Source organism: Podarcis raffonei, chromosome 14 (assembly GCF_027172205.1).
Source record: "Podarcis raffonei isolate rPodRaf1 chromosome 14, rPodRaf1.pri, whole genome shotgun sequence".
In the NCBI taxonomy this organism is placed as follows: Eukaryota; Metazoa; Chordata; class Lepidosauria; order Squamata; family Lacertidae; genus Podarcis; species Podarcis raffonei.
This window is the reverse complement of record NC_070615.1, coordinates 29,632,423-29,656,380: the sequence shown is the minus strand read 5'-3', so window position 1 is coordinate 29,656,380 and position 23,958 is coordinate 29,632,423. Positions and strand designations below refer to the sequence as shown.

Below are 23,958 nucleotides of genomic sequence, written 5' to 3'. Positions count from 1 at the left end.
GGGTGGGCAAGGAACCTTGACCCGTCTCCGTCGACCAATAGAAACCGCGCAGGCGTGAGCCAATGTGCAAGGCCGTTGCTGGCAGGTGAGGAAGCGGTGCTGTGAGGGGTACAGCGGTGGCGGCGGCCCAGGCATGGGCAGCTCGTGCTCTTCTTCTCTCTTGACCTGATCCAAACTTGCTCTCCGGCCGGCGATGGCGAGCACTTCCCGGGACGTGGAAATCAGCGACGAGGCCGTGAGGGGCACCTGCGACGACGCCTCCCTCTGCAAGCGGTGAGCGAGCGAGGGAGGAGCCTCGGGAGCCACGCCCACTCCTTTCAACGACCCTCCCACCTCAGGGGAACGGGGCGGGGCCAAGGGGAACCAGGTCGGATCAGGCCCATGACGTCACCCCTGGGGATGCTCTTCGCTATCTCGTTGCAGAAAAAGAGCACCTCCCCGGGCTTATTGTATTGTTATCACTAGTAGGGGCTCTTCATCTGCCTAGGGGCGTTAAGCAAAATGAGAGGCATGTGTATGAGTGAAAATAGAGATGGCTTGGTATGGAGAACCGTTGCTCTGTGGTAGAGCATCTGCTTTGCATGCAGAAGGTTCCAAGTTCAATCTCCAATGATGGCATCCAGTGCTGGATTTATGTACAATGGTACCTCGGTTTAAGAACAGACCTGTTTACGAATGATTTGATTTATGAACTCCGCAAAACCGGAAGTAGAGTCCCGGTTTGCGAACTTTACCTCAGTCTAAGAACGGAATCCGGATGGTGGAAGGGCACCGGCGGCGGGAGGCCTCATTAGGGAAAGCTCACCTCAGTTTAAGAATGGTTTTGGTTTAAGAACAGACTTCTGGAACAGATTAAATTCGTAAAACGAGGTACCACTGTATAAGCTAATCAAGCTATAGCTTAGGCAGCGACGCGGACTTATAAAAAATATTGGGGGGGCCCGGGAAAGCTCATGAATAATAAATAAGCTCATGAATATGCAAATAAAGTGGCGCCGCCTCCTCGTGAGCGAATAGGGGAGAGCGTGCTGCGCCTATTAATCAGCTCCAAAGGAAATTGGGTGGAGCTTTTGCTCGGGAGGGAGGGCAGGAGGCATGCAGCCCGCCCCCCCTGTGCATTTTGGGCTGGGGGAGGGGCGGCGATGGCGCTCTGCTGGAGGGGCGCCGGAGATTATTGGGGGGGCAGAGCCCCCCCAAACGAATTTTTGAGGGGGCTCGGGCCCCCTCAAGCCCCATGGAGTCGGCGCCTATGAGCTTAGGGCCGCACTCTCTTGGGGGCCCAAAAAAAATTAAAGGAAAGAAAATCTGGATGTACATTTCCAAAATATAAGATTAAAAAACAAATACCATAAAACCTACATACAGCAACAGTGCTTTGTGTTGTGTAGGCTCCCATGATGTAAATAATGGGCCTCGCCTGCTAGCTGGTACCCTAAAATATCACTGGTTTGCTCATTTCTATATATAGGGTGCCTACATTCTGTATTGACTGGTTGCATGGCAACATGTGCAAATGGCTATAGATACCTATTAGGTCCATCAATTACCATATAGCATATATTCAACAACAACAAAAAAACAGCGACAATTTGTTGTTGACAAAGGACAGCTGGACATATAAAGGGCCCCATTACCTTCAGGAGCTTAGGGCCTCATCAAACCTAAATCCAGCTCTGACAGCATCTTCACACAGGGCTGGTAGAAACTCCGGTCTGCAACCCTGCAGAGTTCCTGCCAGTCAGTGTAGGTATTACTGATTCAGTAGGACCAATGGGTTGACTTGGTATATAAGCCATTGCCCTGCGTCTTCATACTGTGCATTCTTAAACTATAAGAACATAAGACGAGCCTGCTGGATCAGGCCAAAGGGGGCTCATCTAGTCCAGCATCCTGTTCTGACAGTGGCCAACCAGATGCCACATTGGGAAGAGGTCCACAAGCAGGACTCAGGCCCAACTGCGCTCACCCCTCCTGTGGTTTTCAGCAACTGGTGTTCAAAAGCATTGCTTCAGTGGAGGCAGATCCTGGCTAGCAGTTGATCCACTGTAACCACATCAGTGACATTTGTAAGCTGCTCTGGGAGGTTGTTTTTTAAATGGCTAAATAGAGGAATTAAAATGCTTTCAGTAAAGTAATAACAACATAAGAATTCCCTTCATAGATTAGATCAAAGTCCACATCCTCTAGAATTATGTTTTTGACTGACCATGGATTCCAGCCTTGTTAAGAGGGCCTTTCTCTTTCCCTTGGGCAGATATGCAGTAAACGTTGGCTACTGGAAGGATCCTTACCTCGATTATTTTGTGAGGCTGCCAAAAGAAAGGAAGGCGCCTGAAATCAGCCGTGGTAAGTTTGTATGCAAGTATGAGTCCAAAGTGGGCTCCATGAGCCACATACATACATACTCTATTTGTATACTGCCTTTCCACAATTCAAACCATACTCAAGACGGCTTACAATATGAAAACAAAATACACAACTAAAACATAGCAAAAGTGGTCATAAACAATAAATCATACACAACCAAACGGATCAATTTTCACATAAATCAAAACAAGATATAAAATAAAGATACAGAAAAGCAACAGCAACCCCCCCCCCAAACAACACACCCGCCCAAGAGTCTGTTCAGCAGCCTCAACTTTTGTAGCTGTAGTCAGGGTCCTGCTCTCTGAGGCTAGGTGGAAAAGGCCTGTAAGGCAGGGAGCAGATCTGCCAGGACTCACTGCTAAGACTGTATGTTGGACAAACATGACTGTTGGACCAGGGCAGGTGTTGTTATTTTCTCTTAAAGCTATGACAACATTTTGCAAGATGTACTCAGAATTGACAGATATACTCTGTCAGCTCTTGGCTAGCATTGTTTCATTCTTACAGTACTGTTTTTCTGTTAGGGTATTATGCCCGAGTCCAGGGAGTTGGCCGCTTACTTAAGGCTTTCTTGCAGAAGACTGAATGCAACTGCCAAATTATCAACCTGGGGGCTGGCATGGACACTCTGTTCTGGAAATTAAAGGTGAGAAATTATGCATTGTTAACGTAAGTGCAAAGAAGGAATTTTATAGCTCCAGGGGAGCCTCTAGTGGTCACTTACAAAAGTATTTTTGTTTCTGGGCTTTTATTACGGTAATCTATATCTAGTAAAGGGACGTGGGTGGTACTGTGGGTTAAACCACAGAGCCTAGGACTTGCCGATCAGAAGGTCGAATCCCTGCGAGGGGTGAGCTCCCGTTCCTCGGTCCCTGCTCCTGCCAACCTAGCAGTTCAAAAGCACGTCAAAGTGCAAGTAGATAAATAGGTACCGCTCCAGCGGGAAAGTAAACGGCGTTTCCGTGTGCTGCTCTGGTTCGCCAGAAGCGGCTTAGTCATGCTGGCCACATGACCCGGAAGCTGTATGCCGGCTCCCTCGGGCAGTAAAGTGAGATGAGCACCGCAACCCCAGAGTCGGTCACAACTGGACCTAATGGTCAGGGGTCCCTTTACCTTTACTTTATATCTAGTAAAACAACCTAGGGCAGTGTATTTCAGTCTGGTTCCTCGGTGTTATTAATGGGGGCATGGTCTGCTGAAAGATGGCCTATCCACTCATTGTTGCTCTTCTCCCCTGCATTTGTAGCTCCAGGTGAGTTTGGTTCCTGTGGGGGAAATCTCAAGGCTAATAGCCTGGGCTTGCACCATGCATGACGGAGAAGTCTAGCTCAGTTTCCACCATCAAAATGGTGTCCTGATGCTTTTCCAGCAGAGTGGTTGGGGAAACCCAGCCAGATGGGCGGGGTAGAAATAAATTATTATGGTTATTATTATTATTATTTTATTTTATTTTATTTTGGATTGTAATCCCCATCTGATGGGAGCTGCAGTCCAAAATGTGGCCCTGCTTGCTGGGGGTGATGGGATTTGTAGTCCAAAGTAGGCATTCTGGTTGGTGCAAATGAGAACTGTAGTCCAAAACATAGCTGTGGTGCTGGAGCTGATGGAAGTTGTAGTCTAAAACACCTGCAGAACACTGGGTTGGGCAGTGCTGCTCTAGAACATACACAAAGCTTCCTCAGTGTGTCACTGGGGAAAGGGTTTCTAAAAAGTAGACAGCTTGAAAACTACTGACCTGGGACATAGCTGAGGTGCTGAATTGTGTGCCTCTTCATGAGCTGAACGTCTGGCTTCTCCCTCCCCACCCTCCAATCCCTTTCAGGATGAGAATCTGCTTCCAATAAAATATTTTGAAGTTGACTTCCCATCTATAGTCACAAGGAAAATCCACAACATCAAGTAAGTGCCTGGGTGTGTTCTCTTGACTAAGATGAACATGTTTTTCGGTTTTGAGAAGAAAAGTTGGGGCCAACTCTCACTAGTCATGACGCGTCAGTGCCCCCCTCCAGAAAATAACAACTATCGTAATCTTTTTAGGTTTTTTACGTACCCTTCACCATGAGGTCCCAGGGTTGGTTACAATAATTTAAAATAACAGTATTAAAATCTGTTAAATTTAGTCAAGAGAATAGGGTAGGTCCTAAAACATGTATTTCTCGGGCTTCAAAGGCCAGGTTAAATTGTTACATGGTCTTGCTTATTGGGGGGTGGGGCAAGGATGAAAAAAAATGTATGTGACTGTGCAACTGTGAAGGGCTGAGATTACTTTGGCATGCAAATATAGTTCTGAAAAATATCAAGTCTTTTCCCCCCCCGAAGAGTATTAGTCCTACTCAGAGTAGACCCATTGAAGTTAATGGACATGTTTAGCTTAGGTTCATTCATTTCAGTGGGTCTATTACCCTGTGTGTTTGGTTGTAGGGTCTTGGGGCAAAGTTCCACCTCCTTCAGGTGCAACATTCTGTATAAATACATGCACAAAGCTTGTAAGGTTTAGGTCAGATTCAGATTTTCTCTGTTTAAAAGGATTCCTGTCAGTTTCACTCTTGAAGGACTACTGTATCCTATCCAGGCATGTCCACTCAGAAGGAAATCTTCATTGATTTTACTTACTCCCCACTTACAGGATTGCAATCCAAATTATTCTTTGTAAGTTTCTTTTTTCTGGACCCAAACAAACGTGTTACAGTTTGCCAGTTGGTTGGGCAAGTTCACATGTTACTGACTTGCAACTGTGTACTCACTTATTGATGTTATAGAATAATGGAATTGTAGGGTTGGAAGAGTCCCAAAGGGTCATCTAGTCCAAACCCCTGTAAGTATAGTTATTAGTATCAGCCAACTGTAGCTCTCTGCAGTGTGTATTTTTAATCCTAATATTTTTGTGAGGTGCTTCAAAAGCCTGGTACAGGATTGTAAAGTTGAGTATAAATGCTAGAATGAATGAAAGTGAAACGGCTCCTGTACCAAATGTTAGGGTCTTAGCAGGTCTGCTGTGGGGGTCTATAGCTTGTGAAAGGACCCTTAGTCTTGCCTAGTAAAGAGGGGATCATGCGTTGTCTTGAACATTGGCTGCACTGTGGGGAACAAGGCGCAGTAGTCCCAAGCCTTCGCTTTGAGCAAAGTATTTGAAACAAACTTGTGGAAAGGGCTTGCCGGATGTTGTGCAGTCTGAGAACTAACTGCTCCTTGTCAGTTTCAGACACACACAGGTTCACACAGAATCATAGAATTGTTGAGTTCAAAGAGGAACCACCAAGGATCATCTAGTCCAGTCCCCTGCAATGCAGAAAGCAGGGGCATGTATTTTTGCAATATGAGAATGGAAATGTCTCAGTGTGTCCAGGAGCCAATCCCTGCTTGCCTACCCTTTCCTGGACAGCACCCCCTGAATGGACCTTTCTTCCCTTCTTCCCTCCAGTAGAGGAAGGGTTGTGACTCAATGGTTGAAGCATCTGCTTTGCATTCAGAAGGCTCCAAGTTCAGTCCCTGCTATCTCCAGGGAGGGCTGGGAGAGAACCTTTTCTGACACCCTGGAGAGCTGCTGCCAGTCAGTATGGACAGTATTGAGCTAGATGGAACAATGCATCTTACTGCCCAGATGGTGCGAACACACAAGAGGCTGGGCTCTGCAGCAGTCAGGCCTAGTTACCTCTTTCCAGCAGGGGGCACACATGGCCTCCCTCTCTTTGCAACGACTCGCTGACTCCTCTTCCTTCTTTTCCTTTTTTTTTGTCCTTCTCTCCCACAGATCAAAACCTCCCTTGTCAAAACCAATTATGGAAAGCCATTCAGGGGAGTCTCTTCTAATGGGTGAGTCATCTTAAAAATCCATCGGTAAAGCAAGGTGGCATTTCTAAAGCCGCTACCACCACCTCACTCTATTCTGCTATGTGGGCACCTTCTCAACAGTTTCACAAAATGCACTTGTATCGCATTTAACCTTTTCTTTACCTAGCTTTCTTACCAACCCATATTTGCTGCTCCTTGAATCAGCCTGTGAAAGAACTGCTCTTTGCCCCTGGCACACTCTTGACAAGGAATGTTAGGCTTCTGCTGGGACTTCCTGTCTCTCCTCTCCCCCCACATTCCTAACAGTTTAAGAACATAAGAAGAGAGCTGCTGGATCACGCCAGTGGCCCATCTAGTGCAGCATCCCATTTCTACAGTGGCCTGACAAGATGCCTGTGGGAAACCTGCAAGCAGGATTGGGGCACAAGAGTGCTCTTTCCACCCTTCCTTTTCCCCCACCAGGAACAGGTATTCAGAAACGTTACTGCTTCTGGCTGTGGGAGCAGAACAGAGCCATCATGGCAAATAGCCACTGACAGCCTTCTTCTCCATGAATTTGTCTAATCCTCTTTTAAAGCCATCTAGGTTGGTGGCCATCACTGCCTCCTGTGGCAGTGAGTTCCATAGTTTAACTATGTGCTGCATGAAGAAGTGACGTCTCTGGCATTTGTCCTGTGCCTTCCAACATTCAGTGCCAGTGTTATGAGAGAGGTAGAGAAACGTTTCTCCACGCGCTTTCTCCATGCCATACATAACTTTTTAAACTTACGTCACGTCGCCTCTTATTTGCCTTTTATCTAAACTGAAAAGTCCCAAATACTGCAAGTTTTCTTCACAGCAGAGTTGCTTCATCCCCTTGATCATTTTGGTTGCACTTTTCTAACCCTACAAGATTATTTTTGAGGTGAGGCGGCCAAAACTGTACTGTACCCAATATTCCAAATGCAGCCATGCCATGGATTTGTATAAGAGCATCACAAACCCTGGCAGTTTTATTTTCAGTTCCTTTCCTAATGATCCGTAGCATGGAATTTGCTTTATTTTTCACAGCTGCTGCACAGTGGGTTGACATTGAGCTTATAATTCTCTGCTGCTTGCTTGTTCTTTTGCTGCCTAGGAAAGGAAAGCCTTTCAGGAATGACAGCCGTTACCTTCCTCCGCCTCCGTTGATGGCAGGAGCCTTCCTCCGCATGCTTCGTTGGGTGTCGCCTAATAGATCTATGCTGCCCTTGACAGCATTGTCCGTTAGTTGCTAAGGCTGCTTTATCTTGTTTTGGCTTCTCGGGCAAATGAGTCCAAGAGTTAACGGCTAAAAAAACTGGCCAGTGGTGATGCATGGCAGGTGGGAGATCGGAGGGAGGTTTCAGGCATTAGAGAGGCATAACTCTGTAAGAGCATCCCTCTGACAACAAACCTAGTTTCAGAACTGAACTGGTAGTTTTGGGGTAAACTCTTATAGAAACATAGAATTGTAGAGTTGGAAGGGAGTTGTAATGCAGGAATCAAAGCTTTAAAATCTCTGACAGGTGGCCACCCAACCTCTGCTTAAAAACCTCCCAGGAAGGAGAGTCCACCACATTCCCAGGTAGTCTGTTCCGCTGTCAAACAGCTTTTCCCATTGGAAAGTTCTTCCTAATGTTTCGTCTTAATCTCCTTTCTTGTAATTTGAATCTGTTGGTTTGGGTCCTACCCTCTGGAGCAGCAGAAAACAAGCTTGCTCCATCTTTCATGTGCTAGCCCTTCAGTTATTTGAAGATGGCTATCGTACCACCATCTTATGATTTTGTTCTGTGCTCATACTGCCCCCCTCCCCAGTTTTGCCTTCCTGGGGTTATTGCCACCACTGGAGACTAGGGGACTTGGAAACGGCCATATTTCTCCAATATTTTATAGTCTTTGCAATCAATATCCTTTTATTGTTAGTATTGAAGCGGGAAATTTTCTGCGGGAAAATTTAAACTGGGAAATGTTCTCCACCCCCCCTCCCCAAATGCCCAGGCTTGATAGCCAGACTCCCTCTCCTTTTCTGCCCTGATGAGGAACTTGCCATTTCATCTTACAGAAACCCCAAATGGTCTTCCCTAGCCTCTTCAGGAATGTTTTGCCAATCATAGAGTTTCAGAAACCTAGTTTCAGAATTGAGCTGGTAGTCTGGGGGAAAGCTCATATAGAATCTTAATAGTAGTAGACTAGGAAGGGATCCCTAAAGGTATTTTAGTACAACCCCGTGCAATGCAGAAATCACAGCGAAAAAAATCCCTGACAGATGGCAATCCAACTTCTGTTTAAAAACCTCCAATCACCTCGACCATGTTGCCTCTCTTGCCACGGGTGCTCTGCTCTCTCCTGCTTCAGCTGACGAAATCTCCTCCGACACCTTTCCTGCCCTGCCACATCTTTCTGCTCCGTGAGCCCCAAATGGTTAGGTTGCTTCCTGGTTCCAGGGTAGTCTTCTTGCTTCATCAAGCACAGCACCAGTCTAGAGTATGGACTCTTGAGGAGTAAGCTTTCCTCTCACAAGGAAGGTGGTTGTTTTTTTACTCTGAAAGCAAGCTTTCCAGCAGTTTGACAACATCTCCATATCTAACTGAAGGAAAGAATGAAGATGTGAATTTTCTCCTTGCTTTGCTGGAAGTTCCTCAAGGGGAGCTGCTTCCCCTTGAGCAGGGATGAAGAACCCATGTCTCTCCATCATTTGACTCCAAATCCCATCATGCCTAGCTTTTGGCCATACTGGCTAGGACTAATGGGAGTTGGAGTCCAGCAACATCTGGAGAGCATTGATGCCTGGTCCTCTTTGGAAGGCGGTTTTCTGCTGGCGGGCTTTTGTAGCTGGGGATAATCTGGCAGGGGATTTTAAATTTATTTTTAAACTTAGATTATTGTATTTGTGTGTGCTTTTAAATGTTTAACCGGGTAGATTACAAATGGTTGAGAAGTGTCTGTCAATTGTAGAACAGGTTTGGGGAGCCTCTGGATCTCCAAATGTTGATGAACTGCAACTCCTATCATCCCTAGCCATTGACCATGTTTGCTGGGTCTGGTAGGAGTTGTGGTTTAGCCACATTTGGAGGGCACCATGTTGGAGAAGGCTGGTGTAAGGCAAGAATGGGAGAATTCCAGGTACGTCCAGGTTCCTAAGAACTCGAAATTTGCTAGCCTTGGTATCCTTGGAAAATACCACTCATGCCTCTGGATGAGATGTGTTTTTTCCAATCTCTTTTTAAATCCCATCACCAGATAATATTTTTCAGCAGTCAATGACGTTTGCTTTTGTGAACGCAATTTAGTGCCATGTCACGGCCATAAAATCCCTCAAATCTTTAAAAGTGCTACAGCTTTGATGTGTTGGGTTTGGAGAAATGAGAGCATTTAAGTCAGCCTTTTAAATACTAGTCACAAATTTTAGCTGGCTTGTATTATTAACATCATCATCTATTTTATGTCCCACTTACTTGCCGTTCCAACACGTATAAATACACAAAATTTAAAAACCATCCTGTCAGAACATTAAACATTGACAGTTAAAATGTGCAGTAAAAAAAGCCCATTAAAACAGCACAACAATTAAAACAGTTCCCTAATGTAGGCATTTGTGGCCTCGGAGGGAGAGAAAGCAGCAACATCTGCAAAGTTCCTCTCGCTGGTCACCTAACTGTGATTTTCATTTTTTGCTTGCCTTGGGCAAGTAGTGATAAATGAAAGGGCTTTAACTGCTGCTTCCTCTACAGATGCTCATAGCCTGGACTCCAGCCGCTATGCCATTGTTGGTGCAGATCTCCGAGAGCTGCCCAAACTAGAGGAAAAGCTGAAGAAATGCAACATGGATCCACAGTAAGACTGGAGTGCAAAGGCTTCTGGGAATGTTCTGGGTAATGTGCTGCCTAGGAGGTAGCAATTCACAGTGTTCAAAACTTCCATTGTTCTAGGCGCATTTTGCGACAGGGAATTTCATTAGCGCGAGCAGTTTCTGAGCTCTGGGTGCAGTGCTGTGCCTAAGATTTCAGATTAAAACTGCAGAGTGGAAGGAAAGGAGGACCTTTTTCTGTCTCCCCGCTTACAGCTACTCTCTGAAGACTGGATAAGAGACTCTCTTAAGAATATTAGGGGGGTGGGGCAGGGGAAGGACTAGACCATGTGAAAAATGAACACAATATTTTACCTGCAGTTCATTCATTTCTGCAGTTCATTCAGCTTTGTATTCTTGTTATAAGCAAACAGTGTGCTTAGATATTCCATTGTTGGGGCCACAACCTAGGTTTAAGGTGCCATTTAGAGCCCAGCTTTCATATCTCAGTTTCGAACACTGGTAATTCAGCCTGGTTTTTAAAAGCTGTGGGTGTTGTTCAGCTACACAGAGTGTAAGAAATTTGTTTCAGTGCAGCAGCCTTTGCCAACCTTCCCCCCCCCTCCCCAATGTTCTGGACTACAGCTCTCAGCAGCCCCAGCCAGTACAGGTGTGCTGCTGGGAGTCGTGGTCCAAAACATCTGGAGGGCACCAGGTTGCCAAAGGCTGCAATGCAGCATTGAGTTTTACTACACAGAGTCAAGCAGGACATGTTTGTGGTTCTTGCTCCTTCAGTTTTGAGACCTAAAGGAGCCTGGCTGTCCTGATCCAGGTGATTTACGTTTTCCAGGCTACTGATTGTGTCTGCTGGAATGCGTGCAGTTACATTGCCCTGGGGTCAGGTTGCTCTGTGTTTCTTGGGTCCGATGACTATTTGCTCAGTTGCCATCCTAGCAAGGCATGCATATATCTGCAGAGGCTATTTTCCGGCCTCTGATTTCTGTTTTAGATACTGCTATAAGTTGCCCTCCCATAAGGCTGAGAGGTGAATCAAATCCTCTCTTCTCCACCCCCTCTCCTTTCTGCTAGGGGGATGTGTCCTCAACTAAAAAATGCCCCTTCATGCAGCGTAAGGCTACCCTGTGCTCTGCCTCCACAGCAGGAGGCAGCAATGCTTCTGAATACCAGTTGCTGGAAACCGCAGGAGGGGAGAGTTGCTCTTGAGCTCAGGGCCTGCATGAGGGTTTCGCTTTGGGGCATCTGGTTGGCCACTGTGAGAACAGAATGCTGGATTATCTGGACCCCCTTTGGCCTGATCCGGCAGAGCCCTTACATTCTTCCTGCTTTCCCACACCTTTCCTCCCTCTCTTTTCTCCCCCACCTGCCCACCCAGCCTCCATATAGAATTCCTTTGGCTCCTAGCAGTTGGTTTTGCCTGTTGCTGTCAGTATCTGAAAGCAGCCCTGCAAGCAAAGAGATTACTCATTGGTTTGAGTCATGCTGATGGAGTGGTGGGTGGGCAGTTTCTGGCTTGCTGGGCTAATGGAGAGAGGAGAGGGAGCTGAGCTGACCCCTTCCTCCTACTGCTGCTTCACCACGTTCTTAACAGCTGATCAGAAGGCAGAGGTCCCTTTCTGCCGATTTGCTTTATTTCTATGTGAAAGGAACTTGCAGGGAGGGTTATCAGCACCACGCTCTAACCAACTGAGGTATCCACTTGGATTGGTCCACCTGGCTCAGTATTGTCTGCACTGACTGGCAGTGGCTCTCCAGGGTTTCAGGCAGGGAATCTTTCCTAATGTTTACCTGAAGATGTCATTGGGGATTGAATCAGAGGCCTTCTGTCTGCAAAGCAGATGCTCTAACAGCTAAGTTAAGGCTCTTCAGCGGAGCCAAGCTGAAAACACCTCACTCTTTCCCCCGTTCCCCTGAATCACACAGCTTGCTGGACACTTTTACCTCCTTTTCACCTCCTTATTGCTGGAGCCCTGGATAGCTTGGTGTAGATCAGCCTTCCCCTCCAACCTGGTGCCCTCTGGAAATTTTGGATTACAACCCCCATCAGCCCCAGGTGGGGCTGGAAAAGACCCCTTCTGTCTGGACTACTGCTGGAATTGAGCCTAGGTCTTGCCAATCAGAAGGTTGGTGGTTCGAATCCCCATGATGGGGTGAGCTCCCGTTGTTTGGTCCCTGCTCCTGCCAACCTAGCAGTTCGAACGCACATCAAAGTGCAAATAGATAAATAGGTACCACTCAGGCGGGAAGGTAAACGGTGTTTCTGTGCATTGCTCTGGTTTGCCAGAAGTGGCGTAGTCATGCTGGTCACGTGACCCGGAAGCTGTATGCCGGCTCCCTCGGCCAGTAAAGTGAGATGAGTGCCGCAATCCCAGAGTCAGCCACGACTGGACCTAATGGTCAGGGGTCCCTTTACCTTTACCTTTACCAAGCAGTGGTGTGGCTTGGTAAAAGGCAGCTTTCTGTGTTGTCCTTCTCTGATGCTCTTGAAATTCTGGGATACCAGAGGAGAAAACACACAGAGAGAGCATTGCAATTCCTGCATTGCAAGGGATTGGATTGGGTCCCATCCAGCTCTACAGTTCTATGATTATAAAAGGTAAAGGTAAAGGTACCCCTGCCCGTACGGGCCAGTCTTGACAGACTCTAGGGTTGTGCGCTCATCTCACTCTAGAGGCCGGGAGCCAGCGCTGTCCGCAGACACTTCCGGGTCACGTGGCCAGCGTGACGAAGCTGCTCTGGCGAGCCAGCGCAGCACACAGAAACGCCGTTTACCTTCCCGCTAGGAAGTGGTCCCTATTTATCTACTTGCACCCGGGGGTGCTTTCGAACTGCTAGGTTGGCAGGCGCTGGGACCGAGCAACGGGAGCGCACCCCGCCGCGGGGATTCGAACCGCCGACCATGCGATCGGCAAGTCCTAGGCACTGAGGTTTACCCACAGCGCCACCCACGTCCCGCCTCTATGATTATATGTATATGTAATTCACCATGTATTTATACTGATCTTGTTCTCTTCCTCTCCCTCTTTCTTCCCCCTCCCCAACTTAAAAGTTTGCCAACTCTCCTGTTGGCAGAATGCGTCCTGATCTATATGACCCAAGACCATTCTGCGAACCTCCTCAAGTGGGTGGCTGGCATGTTCCAGACTGCCATGTTTATCAACTACGAGCAGGTAAGCCCAAGCAGTGGTAGTCTTCCTATGCTCCTCACTATGGCAAGGGCCTCAAGTACGAATCCCTCATTTGAAACACGGAAAGCGGGAATGGTGGGAGAGAGGGAGGGAGGGAGGGAGGGAGGGAAGGAGAGAGAGAGAGAGAGAGAGAGAGAGAGAGGATGCTCTGTGCTTTTGGCCATGGGTGGTATCCAATGGTAGTCACACTCAAAGTAGACCTACTGAAAACAATGAACCTCAAAGGCCGTCTCAGCCTCTGCCTGCACAACGGATCCCTGCATTCTGCACATCCCATCCTGCCTGGAGGTGTCCATTGAGCACAGTGTCAGAATCTAGCCTTTAGCTTGGTGGCTCCTGCTCCTTGGAACTTGAAGAAGACAGGCATTTTCTTGATTGCGTTTTAGGCGCCTGCCAAAGGCATTCCTCTTCCTGCAAGCTTCTAAATGGAGATCTTTATCCCAGTTGGTATCATTATTGGATTTGAATTGGTTTTATGTACATGCTCATGTTGATGTTAAACTGTATATGTGTGTGTGTATAATGTATTTTTCCTATAGTTTTTTATATGTATACAATTGCTTTGACAGTTTTTATATATGAAGCTGTTTTGGTATGTTTTGATTCCACTGTAAATCGCTTTGGGGTGCGTTATGAGCTGCAATTTATAATGAAATACTGTAATTTAATTCAGTGGGACTACTCAAAGTAGGCCTAACATTGGATACCATCCCAGAAGCATAGGCATTCCAGCAAAGGTTTGGGTTAAGGATTTACCTCTGGGAGACTGCAGAGATTCTGAAGGTCAGTGCCCCAGAACAATTGGAGACCAATTCTGTTTCTGCCCAGTTATTTGTTTTGTGTCCCCACCCACCCACCCACTCACTCACTCACCCCCAACACTCCAGCGGAGTCCCTTTTAAGTGCAGGGCTCAATATGTATATGTATATGTATATGTATATGTATATGTATATGTATATGTATATGTAATGTGTATGCTGAGCAAAACAGCTGCTGAGTCAGAGGTGGCCGAACTCAAGGAACCCGCATTGTGAGCAATCTTATGTAACTTTATGGAACGTTAATCATGTTGTGCTTTCTGTGGCTTTGGCAGCTTGAATGGAGCAGGGGGGTGGGGGAAGTAGCTGAGCTGCAAGCCAAGTCCACATGAAAAGGAGAAACTGCTGGTTGCTGAGTGAGGGCGGAAATGCAGATGAGAGGTTTGATACGCCAGCTTTGGCTGTGAATTCCGACGGAGGTGGCAGTTGAAGGAAAGGTTTCTACTGATCCGCTGGAGCTGGCTGCTTTCCCGTCAGATCCCATCAGCATTCAGAGCATTCCAGGGTTAAGATGCTTATGAAGCAGCCATTCGTGTAGGTTTTTCACCCTGTTGCCATGTGTGCTTTACTTTATTTTTTTAAACCATTCTGTGCACCCTGTCAGGCACAGCTGGTGATAGTAAAAAGTCTTTCGGCTTTTGCCAGCCAGATGTTTCAGACTACAACTTTCACCGGCACTGGCTTGGAGCTATTGGGAGTTGTAGTGCAAAACAGCTGGAAGGCAGCAGGTTTGGGGGACGGCTGGTCTAAATGGAGTTGTGGGCCCTACCTGTATTCATCATCATGTTTGGGGCAGGAAAAACATAAACATCTCCATATGTCCCCTCCATCTTGCTTGTGGATTAGATCACTTTTCGTTGCCTGGATTTAGTGAGGCTGTTTTGGTGCACCAAAATATGTATTTTATGGAGAAAGATACATGCAAAATGTAAATGTTCAGATGGATGCATTCAAAGGCGCATATTTTACACAAAGAGTGCATACAAAATGCCTGCTGATGTAATACAGACTTCTCGTGCACTTTTTTGAAAAATCTGCACAAAGTGGGATGTAAAGTACTTCTGATTGAGTGCAACAGGACTGAAATGGATCAAAATTCCCTGGGCCCTTTCCCTGTTCTGCATACGATACCAACCTCCACACTTCTGCAGTGGGTTTGCAATGGGGGATTCTTTCTTCTTTGCAGAATTTATGTATTGCTTTTCAGGTGGACTTCACAAAGTGGTTTACCTAAGGTTATTACAACAATAGGCATTGAGCTTTTTTTTTTTAAAAAAAAAGTTACAAAAGAATGGAAAAGACAACTTGCTTGTTTAGAAAAAGCGCTTGCCTTTTCTTCTCTCCCCCCCCCCCCAGAATAAGGCAGTCCTTCAGATGCAGGTGGCAGTTGGGGGAGGGCAGGAGGGAGTGGGCACCACGGAAACTGGAGGGCAAGAGCTGCACAAATCATGGTGCTAAGAAAAATGTTGTGTGTGGATCTAAGGATTTGAGACTTCTGGGCTGGAGTTCTTCCTGCTATAAAGGAGGGCATGTGAGTGATTCCCTGGGCACACCTGCTCCCTGAATAAGAGGTTTGTGGGGGGAGGTGTCCTGGTTCTTAGGCAGGAGCACCTTCTCCCCCAGCTCCCTTTCAGTCATTCTTTTGTACCCTCCCCAGGTGAATATGTCTGATCGATTTGGGCAGATCATGGTTGAGAACTTGCAGAGCCGGAAGTGCAGCCTGGTTGGTGTGGATGACTGCAGATCTCTGGATTCCCAGGTCAGATGTTCTGAGTGGGTGAGGTGGCCTTTTTTGCACAATCTATAATGCTTACCTCTGGGTTTCGCTGTGCTGTTTGAGATCACTCCCTCCCCCCGCCACCCCAATGGTCCTTTTTAAGTCTATTGGATAGTGCCTGTGCCTGTGCTTGGGAGAAGTGAATATATCCCTGCAGCCTTAGTTTCAAAGATGCATCATATATTTTAAGTTCCTGCCAAATTGTATTAAAAGGGTGGGTGCACCTGGGGCCCAGAGGTTTGCATCCTCCCTGCTTCTCCTCCTTCCATCTCACCTGATGGAGAACCTGCCCTTCTGCTTATACTTCTCATTGGGTTTCCTTCACAGAAGGAACGTTTCCTGCAAAACGGCTGGGAAACAGCAAATGCCATCGATATGATGAAAGCCTACAATTGCTTGCCGAAAGATGATGTCAGAAGGTAAGCTCCTCCTTGCTCTTGCACCAATGGGAGTTGTAGTAATTGACTGCTTTTTTTAAAAAACTTATAAATTTATTGAATATATTTTGGCTTCACCATTTAAGGCAAGCCTCAGCAAGGTGCCTTACAGTAAAAATGGTGAAAGGAAAATTGACAACATAAGAAAAACTGTTTTAGGTAGTAAATAACAACAACAACTTCAACAACAACAACAGAAAAGAAGGTTTGTGGAGTACGAAAGTGTCTGGCTCACCGCTGCCCCATGAGCTTCAGGATTTGAATCCAGATCTTGTAGGGCCCAACCCAACACTCTTGCTGCTGTCTTCTGCTCCTGGCTGGAAGGTAGGGGTCTGTGTGTGTGTGTGTCTACTGCTATCCTTCCTATCTTCTTCCTTCCAGGATAGAAGCACTTGAGTTTCTGGATGAGAAGGAACTGCTCGAACAGCTCATGCAACATTACTGTCTGTGCTGGGCTACCAAGGACTCCAGTAACCTGGGTGAGGATATGCTTTGGCCGGGTTCTCCTTGAGGGTTTGGAAGGGCTGACCCAGGTTCTCGTGGGAGGTCTTGGGCATGTCTGTGGACCTGCTTGCCTCCAGCTGTACAAGGAGAGTAATTCACCCCCCCTGCTTTCAATTTCACCGGGAACTTGATTCCATATGTGGTGCTCCTGTTCCCATAGGAATGCCAAGGTGTATGTTGGGGGAGGGAATGCAGACATCCTTGGTTCAAACTGTCATTCCGTGGAATGATCCTGCAACACTTACGTTAAGCAATATATTGTCTAAGGGTGACCCATCCCACAGGATGCTTAATTTCTGTGCATTCATTTGCAATAAGCTCTGCCCATGTAGTAGAAGGGCAGTTGGACAACAGCTAGACCCAACAAGGGGTCATCCGAAAGGCCATGCCTCTCTTCCACCCTTGGCAACCGCACAGTTTTGCTCCAGTACCTCTGCAGTGAGGAAGTTCCCACCCCAGGTGGGAACAGGCAGTGCTGTTCCAGGCTCAGCGAGCACCTAATAAAAGGGGTGTGTGGCTGGGACTCTGCTGTTGCATCATTGGGCTCAGCCTGAACAGGGGAAGCAGGCTTGGGAAAATATTCTTCCTCTCCATTCCTCCCTCTCTCCCGCCACCCTGGTGAGTTCAATTAACACTAAGCACTTCCTGCATCTAACTTACCAATTTGCAAACACTCCAGATTTTTTGAGGGTTTGTGTGTGTTCCACTTTAAATTGCAGACCCTGGACAGGCAGGTGTGTGCAGACCTGGCCTCCCCCCTCCTCTCCTCTTGGTGTCTCCTATTGAGTGACTCATCCTATGAATGGACTTGACATGTCAAGGCGAAGGTCTTGGGTCAGTCCTCCATCAGCAGTCTGTGTGTCAGCAGGGTACACAGAAAGGACACTGTTTCCCCTCTGGTTGTGTCCAGAGGAGAAACAGTAAGTCTTGTTGGGACTGGCTTCGGAGAAGTGGAGTGCACACATCAGCCAATTTCCCAGCAGGGCTGTTTGCCATTATCTCTCTGGAGCCACCCTCCTGATTAGCAAATCCTCGGAGCTGCCTCTGTGCCCCTTTGGATTTCAGCTGGAGCTGCATACAGGAGATGGGGGTGGGAGGAGAAGAGGAAATCTGGAAGAGGCCTCAAAGCCATATTTTTCCTACCTCTGTGCTACCCCAACCTGAGACGGCTAGATTGGGCAGCCTTTGCGAACCAGTTTCATTGTGCATCTTTACTGCAGGTGGGGGAATTGCTCTGGCCAGCTCACCTACCCTCAAGGCAGTATCAGAGACCCTTGCATGTGGGTCCTTCCTGTGCTGTTCCAATAGAAAGCCAGATTCTCATGTAACAGTAATCTATGACTCGTTGTTATATATGAACCCTGCCCAGTAGCACGACTGTGGTTTGTTTACTGCCGACAACCCATGATGATGAACCTTGGTTTGTTTTAACTATGGCTTGGCATTGCACGGGAGCCCAGCACCCTTTATTTAACCATGGTATGTTTAGCCCCTCACCCAACTCAGATGTTCCCCAAGGGACAAAGGCAAGAGCAGCTGGAAAATGAAACAAATCATGGTTTCTTTCATCACCTGTGGGTCAGCTCATGGTTTGTTGAGCAAGCCATGGTTTAGTGATAAGTGAGCCAGCTAATGCCTCTACACAGGTGCAGAATTACATTCTGGACCTCAGAAGATCTCTTATACTCTGATTATTCATTACTAGCATTGGACTCTTTCAGGGTCTCCTCACCCTAGTTTCCCCCCTCTCTTTTCCCGTCTCACTGGACTCCTAGGAGTGCTGGGATCAAAGGTAGAGAACAGGTTGACAAGAGTATGAAGGATCCTACCTCGCCTTTTAAACTCTTTGTCCAGTGGACACTGTGTCCCGGCAGTATGGGCTGTGAGGGAAATGCATTCCTTAAGGGTTGTGGGTGGCAAGTTGCCCTCACCAGACTTGAGAGCCCACATGGGGAGGGAGCCCAACACACCTCTGTTTGCTCTAGCAGGGGGGCGGTGGCAGCAGGGCAGACCTTGTAATAATTCTTTTAAGAGGGAGCCATGTTTTGCTTGGGTGTCCATCCTGCTACATTTGCCCTGTAACCTGCAGATCCAGCTATGATTCCGACTGATGACATTTTAAAGAGGGAAATAAAAAAGAGAGGTGAAAGTGCTCGGCTGCTTCTCTTCCGGAGGCTCTGGAATCAGCACCTTAGCGAATACTACTTTATGCAAAATGAATGTCAAATCGCCACTCTACCTTTTTTCCTAGAGACATTTGAGTCCTCTTCAGTCATCTGTTACTCCGTGTCCAAATGTATACCAGAGTTCAGTGCGGGATGTCCTGTTGACCACTACACCGTAAGGCAGGAATGCAGCCCTCTAGATACTCTTGGACACTAGCTCCCAGCAGTCAGGGGTGGACCAGGCTGATGGGAGCTGTGGTCCAACAACCTCTGGAGGACCCCAGGCTCTCCATCCCTGCTCTTAAGGTCTTACCTGTTTGTGCATCCAATTTAAACTGAACTGGATTTCACTGTCTGCCTGTCTTCTTCCCAAAATAGGCCTTGCGGAGATTGCTCTATAGTGCATTTGCTCCAGTGGAGCTCGAGGCGAATCTGCTGCCCCCTCCTGGTGGGGCTCTGCATGCATCAGTGCCAGCCTGCCCGCCAGCCCTCCATCGCTGGTGTCCTGGAGAACTTGAGCAGTGGAGCATTTTGCAGGGACAGTCCCTCTCACTGCCGGCCCCGAGTCATCTTGCCATGTTTCAAATAAATCCCCAGTTTTGCAAGCAACTGAATAACAAGACTCTCTTCCCTTCTCTGCCTGCTCCTGGGACCTGTTCTTTGGAATTACTACAGAGATGAGCGTTTCGTGTTTTTCAGATGTGTTAGATGGTGGAAGTCTGGTGGTCCAAACGTGCTCATCCTCTCTGTTGCACTGGGCTGGGGAAGGTTGGTTGAGCCACTCTTGGGAGGGAGTGGAACATACTGGTGGGAAATATATGTTTATATTTTCTCCGTTGATCTTGAAGGCTCCCCTCCTGTCATGTGTGCCTCTCTTTATTTTGTGGGGTGTTGCTCCTAGTCTGTCCTCAGCCCCTGCTTCAGTAAGGTGTCTGTTCCCTCTGTGTGAACTTCATCAGTGGGGCTGGCCCACCCATGTGGCAGGATCCACAGGGGCAGCAGACCCGGCCTCAGAGGAATGCTTCGCCCCCTGTGGTGCCCTCCTTGGAGACTGGCTCTGCCTCCTCCTTGGCACCCCCCCCCCCAGTGCCACTTCTAGAGTGGTCCCTTGGCTAATAGTATGCACTGCTGGTCTCCTCCCACCCTTGTTCCCAATGTAGATCTTCCCTCCCCACCTTGTTCCTGATGTATATCGTCACTCATCCCTTCTTCCCTGACGGGTGGTATGCCATTTTGAGGTTTGCCTCAGGTGCCAAAATGTCTTGGGCTGGCCCTGCTCCTCAGCTGTGTCAAGGGCAGGCTGACTGTGTTGAAATGTTCTCTTAACTCACCTGTAGCAAGGGTTAATAAACTGGGTTTTTGTAACATTGTGTACCGCCTTGTTTCTGCTTATCTCTTAAAAAGGGGTTGTTGTTTTTACTGCAAACATAATTAAAAGAAACAAGAAACATCGGCTACTGTTAGCAATAAAGAATAATTCATCAATCCTACTTCAAGCATATACAGTTAATATAAGTGGTTAGTGTGCTCAAAAATACATCCAAACACAATGGCTGAATGAATATAAGGTACTAGTGTTGCTCCTTGGGAAGGCTGTGAAATAAACAAAACAAAACAAACACCAGGGCAACTTTGAAATCTGGTTAAAACCAGTGCAGTTTTGAACCATTGGCTAAAATCTGCGTAGTTTTGAAAGGTTTAGTCCACCATCTTGATTCAAAATGGTGTCCGATTGTACCCAAACATTGATGGACAGCTGCTCTTTGATCTCAGGGACCATCATGCAAAACTGCTTAAGAGAGGTCCAAATGCACGGCAAACAAAATATATAGGAATTATCTGAGAAGTTCCCCGCTGTGTCCCAACCCTTGCAGCTTCCAAGCGTGTAGGAGTCCCAAGCGCCCTATGTTCCTATGGAAAAGGCCCATCCACTATTCATTCCTATTGGGGAAAGGTGGAAGTGCTGGGATATGAAGCCAGCCATGTGCTATAAGTTTTCAGAGTGTGTGTAAATATTGTAAAAGAAGCTAGTCCTCATGAATAGTACACGACCACTTCAGCAGTGTCGGAATCCCTGCTTACTGTCAAAAAGTCACTAGTCAAATTGGCTTGGGGTCTGAACCGCAAACGTGACATTTGTCACCTATCTGTTTAGTCAGGAAAGCTAACCCCATTGTTTTCAAGGAGAGATTTCGCAAAGCGTTAAGAGTGCTGATAAAACTCCTTTTCTTATTTGGACAGCGCAGCTGTTGCCAAATTCTTCAGGCTTTTATCTGTGTTAAAATCTAGGCTGCACATGCTGGATTTACTGCTTGCTCTTTAATCTCTTTTCCTTGACTTGTATAAGGAGGTTGTGAACTTATCGGAGGCCCTTACCTGTTCAGGGAAGTAGTTGGGGACGACACATCAGCAACTTGTGTTGGCAAGCTGGTCTTTACGTAAAAGAGGAGACAGGCTATCAGCACAAATGACTGTTCAGCTGTGCTTGGAGGTGTTGAATGTGCTGACAACAGGACCACGGAGGTTGGGTAGCCCTCAGGGTCCATCAGACTTGGGGTATCCCTCACTCCCATGCTGTCTCAGTTGCCCTACTGACAGAGCTGATCTTCTGAACGTATGGTGTGTTGTATTCCAAGCCGGTCTAATCTGTTAGGCAGAGATGCTGAAGGATCTCCAGATTCAGAGAGCTATTTTCATCCTCCCTTAGCTAGAGATAACAGGGACTAGACTTGGGTCCTTTTGCATGCTAACCACATGCTCTTCAAGTTGTAAGTTGTGATAGAGAACCCCCCCCCCCATCATGATGGCTGAATAATTCCCTTGTGGGGAGGGATAGTATTTTGGGTGCAGCATTCCAGCAGCGGGTGTTTCTGGAGCCAAAGCCAAATGCAACATCCCCTCTCTCTCTGATGGACACACACATACAATTTGCTTCAGAGAAAAGCAAAGAAACCTCAGTGCAAATTGAATTGCAGGTGGGGGACATCTCAGGATCAAATCAGAAGCTTTTGTAATTCTGAAACTGTCCCTAGAAAATTGGGGAACTTTGAGGGCATGAAGGAGTGCATATCACCCAGCCAATACAGGACATTTTATTCCCTGATTCTGGGGGGTCTGGGGGAGGGGGAGCTTTCCACCTGAGGTGCGTTGTGTAATATGTAGTCCGAAGTATTTAGAAGGTGCCAGGATGGTTGACCCGTAGTCCCTGTTGGGTGTGGCTCAGGATTTTGTGGTGCCTCCCCAACTCCCGTCAAACTGGGCTTTGTCCCGAGTGGCTCCTGGTAGCACTAATTCAGCGAGGCCCACTCTCGTCCTGGATTTGACCCAGGACTTACAATAGAGCCTTTGCCATCCTGACAAAATGTGGCCTGCCAAGTCACATTGCCCCTCTTGCTTATTTGTGGGCAAACAAACTGATTCTTTGGACTTGCCCCTAACTGGGGCGTTCAATCCAAGCTGCAGGTCAAGAGGTGCGGAGTTTCCTGTGCTTGAGGTTTAGAGAGTCTGTAGCGCTGAGCAAACTGAGCTCCCAGTTGCCATGGGGAACTGTGGCGGCCCCCTGGCATGTGCTGGATTTGGCTCCTGGGCCGCCTTTCCCAGATTCACCCTGACAACTCCTGCCCGAAAGTTCCCTTTACACTCTGCTGGAACCTGCAGGAGTTTCTTTTGCTGTGTGCTTCCTTGAGAAAGGGTGGCCTCCTTTAAAAAAATCCAAAAAAATAAATAAAATCAATCAGCTGTGCGGCTACTTTAAGCCTTCAAGGACCTTTCAAGGATACGGGAGCTAGGGTGGAGGGGCAGAGAGAGGGGGTTTCCACAGCATCGCTTGCAAAACCACCCAATAGAATTCTGGAATCCCAGGGACTCTGTAGCCGTTCCAAAGTGTTCCAGCCTGCCTCTGCTGCTTTGAGCATCCTCCAGTCAGTGCTGTTCATACCCCGCTGCTACGCTCCTAATACATCTCTTTTCCTGCTGCATTTTTCACTGTGAGCCCCCGTACTTATCAGCTCCAAAAATAGCTGCACTGCAGAGAGCAGGCATCCTCCCCAGCAAAGCCCTGCCTTCTGTAAGCCTGAGATTACATAATTCCCAAGGGAAACAACCAAGTGCCTTGTGATACCTTAAAGCCTGACAAGTTTGTTATGGCATGAGATTTGGGGACTGCAGACCACGTCAGGTCCCTGAAATGTCATCCTCAGCGGACAGGCACCTGTGGTGGTGGGAAGAGACAAGAAAGCAATGAAATTAGAGGGAAATGGGGAGTCGGTGGTCTTGATTACCTTGAAGCTTAAATATACGTAAAATTGTCGTGATGCCCATCTGTACCATTCGCTGTCTTGAGGATAACCAGGGGAGGGGAGGGAGAGAAATTTGGTTTGGCTCAGATTTTGCTGTGAACTCTCCTGATCCACACTTTCTGAAACAGTCTGCAAACAGGAACACAGCTATCCTTGGGAATTTGCACCTCTCTGCCTGTCGTGATGCAGTTCTCCAAGCAAATAACGCGTAACAAGAATGTGCACATGGATGGGAAGTTTGCACAAAAACATGTTAGTGGAAATCACATATCAAAATGAGGATTGGGTGTGTGGGATTGCACTCAGGTCCTGCTCATGGGCATCCCAAAGGGACACCTGGCTGGCCGCAGTGAGAACAGGATGCTGGGATGGGTGGACCACCTCTGGCCTAATTCAGCACTGCAGGGCTCTTTTTAACCATCCTGGTATCCAATATCCTTTTTGAGATGAGCCTTTGTAAAAAGAAAAAGAAAAGTGGGATGTGTTAACAAGGGTGGTGTCTTAAATAAGAAGTGGCACAGTCTAGCGGTAGCTATGGGGCCTTCTGAAGCAAAGCATTTGCTCAGTCCTTGAAACCTCCCTGTAACATCTGTTCCACACGGGAACTGACTTCCCACATTAGCTGGTACATTTAATAAGATCTGTGGTTAAAGGGTTGATAGATCGCACTGATGGTTAAAGACCAGAGAGTCAGTGTAATGTGTTATGTGAGAGTGTTGGACTGGGACCTGGGAGACTGGGGTTGAGACTTGGCCACTAAAGCTCACTGGGTGATTTTGGGGGGCCAGTCACTGCCTCTCAGC

At 47.4% G+C, this 23,958-nt stretch overlaps 1 protein-coding gene and 1 long non-coding RNA gene across 5 annotated transcripts; both read left to right on the top strand.

The window, feature by feature from the left end:
• The first annotated feature begins 25 nt into the window (after positions 1-25).
• LCMT1 (leucine carboxyl methyltransferase 1) lies at positions 26-20,222 on the top strand. Of its 4 annotated transcripts, none has more exons than XM_053364632.1 (11): positions 28-273; positions 2,255-2,346; positions 2,895-3,016; positions 4,193-4,269; positions 6,122-6,183; positions 9,894-9,996; positions 13,017-13,137; positions 15,632-15,733; positions 16,079-16,170; positions 16,570-16,667; positions 18,782-19,229. In XM_053364632.1, exons 1-11 carry the CDS (start codon positions 194-196, stop codon positions 19,072-19,074), a joined length of 1,242 nt encoding a protein of 413 aa, XP_053220607.1. In that variant the 5' UTR covers positions 28-193; the 3' UTR covers positions 19,075-19,229. The 4 variants fall into 4 exon arrangements, with proteins under 4 accessions (XP_053220610.1, XP_053220608.1, XP_053220607.1 ...); XM_053364634.1 differs by lacking the exon at positions 18,782-19,229 and adding an exon at positions 19,236-20,222 and having other exon boundaries at positions 44-273; XM_053364633.1 differs by lacking the exon at positions 2,255-2,346 and having other exon boundaries at positions 27-273.
• On the top strand, positions 13,167-14,035 carry LOC128401505 (uncharacterized). The gene is made up of 3 exons (XR_008327481.1): positions 13,167-13,230; positions 13,267-13,842; positions 13,874-14,035. It is a non-coding gene; the product is annotated as an uncharacterized LOC128401505 (long non-coding RNA).
• Positions 20,223-23,958: the final 3,736 nt, after the last annotated feature.

Excerpts from the sequence above, each read along its gene's own strand:
- LCMT1 (XM_053364632.1), top strand. The coding sequence starts at position 194 with ATGGCGAGCACTTCCCGGGACGTGGAAATCAGCGACGAGGCCGTGAGG. Across the intron at positions 6,184-9,893 it reads AGGGGAGTCTCTTCTAATGG|ATGCTCATAGCCTGGACTCC; the intron begins GTGAGTCATCTT and ends CTTCCTCTACAG. Across the intron at positions 16,668-18,781 it reads CAAGGACTCCAGTAACCTGG|ATCCAGCTATGATTCCGACT; the intron begins GTGAGGATATGC and ends TGTAACCTGCAG.